This window comes from Erinaceus europaeus, chromosome 10 (genome assembly GCF_950295315.1).
Source record: "Erinaceus europaeus chromosome 10, mEriEur2.1, whole genome shotgun sequence".
NCBI lineage: Eukaryota > Metazoa > Chordata > Mammalia > Eulipotyphla > Erinaceidae > Erinaceus > Erinaceus europaeus.
In genome coordinates this window covers 38,788,241-38,795,886 of record NC_080171.1, presented here as the reverse complement: position 1 = coordinate 38,795,886, position 7,646 = coordinate 38,788,241, and the positions used below count along the sequence as shown (strand labels likewise).

The 7,646-nt window shown below is 46.2% G+C and overlaps 1 protein-coding gene across 4 annotated transcripts in view; it reads left to right on the top strand.

The window, feature by feature from the left end:
• The first annotated feature begins 3,095 nt into the window (after nt 1-3,095).
• The window catches only part of VPS13A (vacuolar protein sorting 13 homolog A), a 180,260-nt gene continuing 175,709 nt past the window's right edge, over nt 3,096-7,646 (top strand). For 3 of the 4 annotated variants that reach the window (XM_060199542.1, XM_007516120.3, XM_016185198.2), the window contains exon 1: nt 3,097-3,425. In XM_060199542.1, coding sequence (XP_060055525.1) covers nt 3,326-3,425 — 100 coding nt within the window. In that variant the 5' untranslated portion in view covers nt 3,097-3,325. Of the gene's footprint in view, nt 3,426-7,646 lie in introns of all 4 variants that reach the window. The other variant, XM_007516122.3, reaches the window with a different exon arrangement.

Here is a 7,646-nt window from a genome sequence, read left to right as displayed (position 1 = left end):
AGAATTAGCGAGAGACACTAGGGCATTGCTTGGCTCTGAGATATGGTGGTGTTGGGGATTGAACCTGGGACATCAGAGCCTCAGGTGTGAAAGTCTTTTGCATAACTATTTTGCTATCTCCCCTGCCCCAAGTTTGTCTGTTTCCAGCTGACATATACATGACTTTATAGACATCACGTTGTAGATATTTAAAAACTGTCATTTAGAAATATTATGTTAATTGAAAATTTCACTGCTGAGGAAGGTTCTTGTAAGTTTCCCAGTCTTTTCCTGTGTCTTCCTTTCAACGGATTCTGAGTTTCTTTCTAGAATGGAACACACATTAAAATTGCCTTTTTATTTTCACAATTTCAAACCATCAACTGATCATGGTTAGACCTGTTCCTTCAGGACACCATTCTGGAAGAGTGCACTCTACTGGCTTTGCAGTTATGGGGGATGATAAGGAGAACATCCTATCTGCTCACATGTATTTGTGAGTAGAGCAGTTAAGATTTGGAGAAAGAAATATTCAAGATTACTGCCAGAATTCCTCATCTTCAAAGACAGAAAGCTGTGGCATGTAAACTAAGCAAAAGACAGCAGTTTATACTTAGAGATTTATTGTAAAATTGGATGATATTGCAGTTGGAGGTCTCTGCAAGTTTTCTTTTCCCATTTAATCAAACAATGAAGGGTGCTGAAATTATGATCTAGAGAAAATGTCTCTTACTTTGACATTTTTCTATGTTTGAAGTGAACATATTTTGGGTAGTCCTTGGGTTTATTTTCAGAGTCCAACAGATAATTTGGTTTAATGGCTTAGCAAGAATGCTTATCTTTTAAATAATGACGTTACATCTTTAGTTACAAACATTCTCAGATAGATTAAGTAACACTAAAACCAAATGCAAAATTGTATCTTTTAGTAGTTAAGAAACATTCAGGATGTAGTACCTAACATTTGGTAAGAATTTAGTTACTGGTCAGCAAAACAGCTCAATTGAATAGTGTGCTGCTTTGCCATGACATTTTCTCAGAAAAGTTTTTTTTTTTTTCATTTAACTTTTAGGCATTCAGTTGCTCACACCTCTCATTATTATTATTATTTTAAGCAGCATATTCCCCCCCCCCTCTTGTAATTCCATAGGATTTTCTTGGATTGTGGTAAACTCGTATGAAGTATTTATAAGATACTTAAAATGTGCTTTTGGAGTGAGTTTTTAAAGTTCTTGTAGATTTATAGTGAACAAGGGTATCTTGCAACTGCTACATATTTGACCTCTTTATTAACAGTGATACAGTATAAAAGCTTTCCTTTTTCCTGGACATTTTAGTCAGTATTAGTTTCCCTGTAGAGGCATTCTGAGATTTCCAATGTTGTCAGCTAAATGCAAGAGTCAAGTTAAGGTTGTGCAGTGGTCTTACGTGACCACGCACAAACTTTTAATAACTTAGTTTCACTACCTTTAGAAACAAGACAAAGAATTGGTGACCTAACAGCAACCTTTCAAAAATGAAAATATATGCAAAGAATTAATGAGCCAGTGTAAAATAAGGTTTTACTCTTTGCCATGCGTTTTGTTTGCAGAAACAAATAGACCATATAAAATCTGTGACTGTACAGAAGGTATGAAAATGACACAGGGGGAGTTGGGCCATAGCGCAGCAGGTTAAGTTAACATGGTGCAAAGCGCAAGGACCGGTATAAGGATCCTGGTTCGAGCCCCCGGCTGCCCACCTTCAGGGGGGTTACTTCACAAGCGGTGAAGCAGGTCTGCAGGTGTCTTTCTCTCCCCCCTTTCTGTCTTCCCCACCTCTTTCCATTTCTCTCTGTTCTATCTAACAACAACAATAATAACCACAACCAGGGCAATAAAAATGGAAAAAATAGCCTCCAGGAGCAGTGGATTCATGGTGTAGGCACGGGAGCCCCAGCAATAACCCTGGAGGCAAACAAACAAATAAAAAAAACTGACTAAAAAAATAAAAGAAAATGACACAGGGACCAGAGAAGCTAAGACACTGCAGACTGTGCAAAGAGAAAAAAGTTCAAAGTACACTCATACATCTTAAATCCTTCAGTGACTAATTATATAGCCTGGCAAACTACTTCTAGCGTCTCTGTGAACTCAAACCTTTGGCCCTATTTCTACATCAGCCACAAACCCGGTCAGGGTTTGGTGGGAGTGGGGCTACAAGCGGTACAGTTTTTGTTTTAGCTCAATAGTTGCAAGAAGGTTGAGCACCTGGGTCTCTTGGAATATCGCAATATTCTTGGAGGGCGGTCAGCATTTTTCCAGAATAGCGAGGAATCTGAAGGGTCTTCAATGGAAGACAGGTAGCTCTTGTGGAAATCATCTGACCTAGAAAAAGGTGCCAGGCTATCTGCAGAAAAACAGGGCGTGTAATCGCTCCCAAATTTATCTTCTCACTTCCGCCTGCACGCCTGCAAGTCTGGAAAGTCACTCAGCCCCCGGGCAGGTGGCGCGATGCCGGCGTGCGCTCCGAGCTGCGGGCGGCGCAGTTCCCGGGCCTATCAGGATCAGCAGGTTGTCAATGCTAGGAGCTCTGCCTGCCAGCCATAAAGAAATGGGCTTTGCTGTGGTCCGGGAGGTGGCGCAGTGGCTAAGGCACTAGATTCTCAAGCATGAGGCCCCGAGTTCGATCCCCAGCAGCACATGTACCAGCGTGATGGCTGGTTCTTTCTCTCCTCCTATTTTCTCATAAATAAATAAATAAATAAATACATTCTTTAAAAAGAAATGGGCTTTGCCCCCCGGGGCGCCCAGCCCGACGCTTCCCGCCGGCCAGAGGATGGGCAGACACCCCAGCGGACCACGAGGCTACTGGCTGCGTGCGCGCCCCACCCCACTGACGTTTCCAGCCTGGAGTAACCGACGCGCCCCGGCAGCACCCGCCCCGCCCCTGGCGCCGGGTCGGAGGCGGGTCTGTTGGTGAGGGGCGTGGTCAGAAAAAAAAAAAAGCAGGCAGTTTTTATACTTTACACTGTTCGTTGCCAGGCGATGGGGGAAGAGGCGGGGCCGACGAGAAAAAGGAGCTGCGCAGGCGCTCTGGCTCTTCCTCGGGCGGCGCGCCCGGGTCTGCGCCGCGCCTCGCCTCCTCCCATCGGCCCTAGCTGCGCACGCGTCGCGCCCGCGCCCCTCCCACCCCCGCCCCTCTCTGGGCTCGCGGCCGAGGTGCGCGGCGTCTGGTGCGGGTGGCGCTCCCGGCACGGCCGCCCCGGAGCCGGTGAAGCCAGCGGTCTGGACGGAGGGTCGACGAGGGCAGACGCTGGGAGCAGCAGCACCGGGGGAGGCCGCCGGGTCCTCCGTGGCGGAGGAACATGGTGTTCGAGTCGGTGGTCGTGGACGTGTTGAACCGGTTCTTGGGCGACTATGTGGTGAACCTGGACAAGTCCCAGCTCTCGCTGGGCATCTGGGGAGGTAACGAGACCGCCGTCGCCGCCCAGTCGCCTCCCGGCGCACGCTGCAGGCTCCTGGCCCTGTGTTCGCGGGGCGCCGCCACCTGCCGCTGCTGCTCCGGGGGTCAAATTACGTCAAACCCCTCGGCAGCGGCGGGCAGCGGCGGGCGGGGAGCCCGCGGGGTGTTTAATTTGGGCGGCGCGGGGGGGGGAGGCGGCTGGAAGTGGGTTGAGTCGGGTGCGGGGTGAAGACACTTATACAACCCCGGTCCCTCGGCTTTCTGAGTTGAGCGTCGGAACGGGTCGCAGGTGGGTCCGAGGGTCTGGAGTTGAAACCCGGACGAGGCGCCCCCGGCTCGCCGCGCGCGGGCTGTTTTCAGCTGTGCGGAGCTCGACGCACCTGCGCCCCGGCCGCCCCTTTGGCAGCTTCTCCCCGTGGCTTGTGACGGAGGCCCGGGGGCGCCGGGAGCGGGGCACGCTGCCCCGCACGTGAAGGCGCGGCGCCGGGGCGGGAGCCGCCCGCAGCCCGCCGCGGACGCGTGTTTCCTCGACTCGCTGCCCCCGTCGGCCCCGCGGGCTGGACCCGCGCGGAGCTTCGCGTGCGCCACCCTCCAAACGCTGTCAGTGGGGCGGCTGTTGGCAGTGCAGCTCCAGACCCGACGTCTGTGCCGTGGTTTTCAGGGCCTAAGAGTTCAGGGGCGAATTTTGTGGGTTAGAGTGAAATTGCTGAAGATTTTAAAGAAACCGGTTTCGCTCTCCAGTTCCCAGCGCTATAAGAACACCAGGATGAATGTGCCCGGTTAAAACGTTGCTTCGTGGTGAAAGACCTAAGATTTCACTCGGTGCCCGGGGCTTTTCCTTGAGCCTCATTTTCTAGTGCTTCCACCTGTTTTTGTTTTATTTCTTGCTTTACTTGAAACGTCCATTGGAACACAAGATGCCTATTACAATACACCAGGTATTACGATAGCGTGATGTAAACGTTTCAGGTGTGCATCTCTTTAAAAAAAAACAACAAAAAAGAGATACAGTATTAAACTAAGTACTTTAAATTGCAATTCTGCAGAGAGAAGAGCTCAGTTGTTGGAGCGCAGGGCTTGCATAACTGAGGCTCTGGGTTAGTTCGCAGGCACCCGACTTGCCAGTGGTGCTCTAGCATGTCTGCTCCCCCTCAATTTACATACAAATAGTGGTTTTTAAAAGCTAAATTCCCGAGTTTATCAAGTATCTGACTTCCTTTTATCTTCCTTTTACCCATGCATGCCCCTTTAGCTGGTAACCATTAATTGCTCTTATATTGTAGGAATTTTGCTATTTCTTCTTTTAAATGTGTCTCAGAAAAAAAATTATTTTTGTAAGAGCTTTTTATTTACTGGTTAGAGACAAACTGAGAGGGAAGAGGGGTTTAGAGGAGAGAGAACAAGAAACACCTGCTGCAGCACTGCTTCAACTTGTGAAGTTTCCCCTTGCAGGTGGGGATTGGGGGCTTAAACTCAAGTCGTGCACATTGTAACACCCACTACCTACCTCTACTTTTTTTTTTTTAATGCTTTAGTTTGATTTTCTACATAGTGAATATGACTGAAACCCAAAGATGTTTTTCTTTCCCAGGCCAAAGTTAACCTTAATTTTTTTTTTTTGGTGACTAGTACATACATGGAAAAACACTTGACTATGCATACCTTTACTTCTAAAAATAATGGTAATAGTTAATTGACATAACCTTTTACTACTGGTGCCTTATACCATAAAGAGCTGCCCTATCAAAAACTCAGGAAACCAGTGTTTTCCTTTTTCTCTCAATAGTTTTCCTTTATTTTATTGTTTTTTTATATTAAGTTACAAGATTGTAGTATTATAGGTTCCATACCAAAGTTCTGTGGTTGCCATCCTCCTACCTCCCAAAGATAACCAGCATAGTTTTCACAAGTTTCAGGAACAGATTGTTTGCAAGTTCATGTGTATCAGTTCTCTAGACTCTACATTATAAGTGATACCATCTATAGTTGTTATTCATCTCTTAAGCTGAGCATAAATCACCTCCAGTTCCTAGTTTCATTTTGTCCTAAAGGACATAGCATCATCTTTTTATTAAAAAATTTATTATTATCTTTATTTATTGGATAGAGAAAGCCAGAAATCAAGAGGGAGGGGGGTGATAGAGAGGAAGAGAGAGACACCTGCAGCCCTGCTTCAGCACTCCTAAAGCTTTCCCCCCTGCAGGTAGGGACCAGGGGCTTGAACCTGGGTCCTTGCGCATTGTTTCAACCAGGTGCGCCACCACCTGGCCCCAACATCTTTTTTATTGCAGAGTAATATTTCATGAATATATGCCATGTAGCTTTTTTAGCCAGCTATCTGTCAGTGAGTATTTAGGCTGTTTCCATTCTTTGGTCACAGTGAATAGTGCTGCTATGAATATGGGGATACATATGTCCCTTTTGGTACATGTTTGCGTATCCTTTGGTATAGTCTTGCTTGGTCATATGGTTATTTCATTTTTAGGACTCTGCATGTCATCTTCCTAAGGGCCTGTATCAGTTTGCATTCCCACCAGCAGTGTAGCACAGGCCCTTCTCCACAACCTGTTCCTTATTTTTTGATGTAGGCTATTCTCACAAGTATGAGGTGGAATCTCAGTGTAGTTTTGATTTGCATTTCTCTGATTCTAAGTGATGTAGAGCATTTCATATTGTGGGCCATGTGTATCTTTTTTGGAGAACTGCTTGTTCAGTTCTTTGGTCCACTTTTTTTAAAAAAAGATTTTGTTGGGAGTCAGGTGGTAGCGCAGCGGGTTAAGCGCATGTGGCGCAAAGCACAAGGACTGGTGTCAGGATCCCAGTTTGAGCCCCCAGCTCCCTACCTGCAGGGGCGTTGCTTCACAGGTGGTGAAGCAGGTCTGCAGGTGTCTGTCTGTCTCTCCCCTTCTGTCTTCCCCTCCTCTCTCCATTTCTTTCCTATCCAGCAACAATGGCATCAATAACAACAATAATAACTACAACAATGAAACCTCAAGGGCAACAAATGATTTAATTTTTTTATTTATTGGATAGAGACAGAGAAATTGAGAGGGTAGAGAAAGATAGGGAAAGACAGGGAGACCTACAGCCCTGTTTCACCACTGGCGAAGCTCCCCCACACACACACACAGGTGGGGACCAGGGGTTTGAACCTGAGTCCTTGCACACTGTAGTGTGTGCACTCAACCAGGTGCGCCACCGCCTGGCCCCAGTCCACTTTTTTTTAATGTTATTCCATTTTGTTTCCCTTGTTTTATTGTTGTTGTTATTGATATCGTTGTTGTTGGGTAGGACAGAGAAATGGAGAAATGAGGGGAAGACGGGGGGGCGGGCAGAGAAAGAGAGACACCTGCAGACCTGCTTCACTGCCTGTGAAGTGACTCCCCTGCAGGTGGGGAACCGGGGCTTGGACTGGGATCCTTGAGCCAGTCCTTGCGCTTTGTACCACGTGCGCTTAACCCGGCTGTGCTACCCCCCAACTCCCGAGTCCACTTTTTTATTGGATTTTTTTTTCTTTTTGTTAAGGTGTACTAGTTCTTTATAGATGTTTGATATCAATTGTTTGTCTGATTTGTGAAATGTAAATGTTCGCCCAGTTACTGAGTTGCTTGGTTCTTCTAGGGTAGTTTGCTTTCGGTGTATTAAAGCTTTTTAGTTTAACAAAGTCTCATTTACTTATTCATGTTTTCATTTCACATGTCCATGGACTCAAGTCTCCAAATATGTCTTTGGTGTTAAGACCCTGCGGGGTTTACCTTTGCTCTGACAAATAAAGTTAGAAATTGTTTGCTTTGTACTGCTTCACATTTGCAAAGTACAAATAACAAAACTTGTTTCCAAGGGCTCAGCAGAAGGCATTGAAAACTTTCTGTGGTGTTGTTGCTTCCATTGTTCATAGTGAACTGTGGAGGTTGTGTAGACTGACCAGTGAATTTATTTAAACTTACAGTAAAACCCACGCGTCAGATGTACTGTTGTCATGACAAAACACATGTGTTCACCATTATAATGATAAAATTTTTTCAAGATCACACAACTCCCTTTACTGCTACTTTGCGGCCCACCTCATTTGTCCTTTCCTGACAACTCATCTTTTTCATTCTGACAGTGTCGCCTTTGCACTATATAAATGGGATGATATGATATGCATCTGTTGGGGGCTTGGCTTCTTAATTTTTATGGAAAATACATTTGAAAATCCTCATTTTATTCCTCTATCAGTA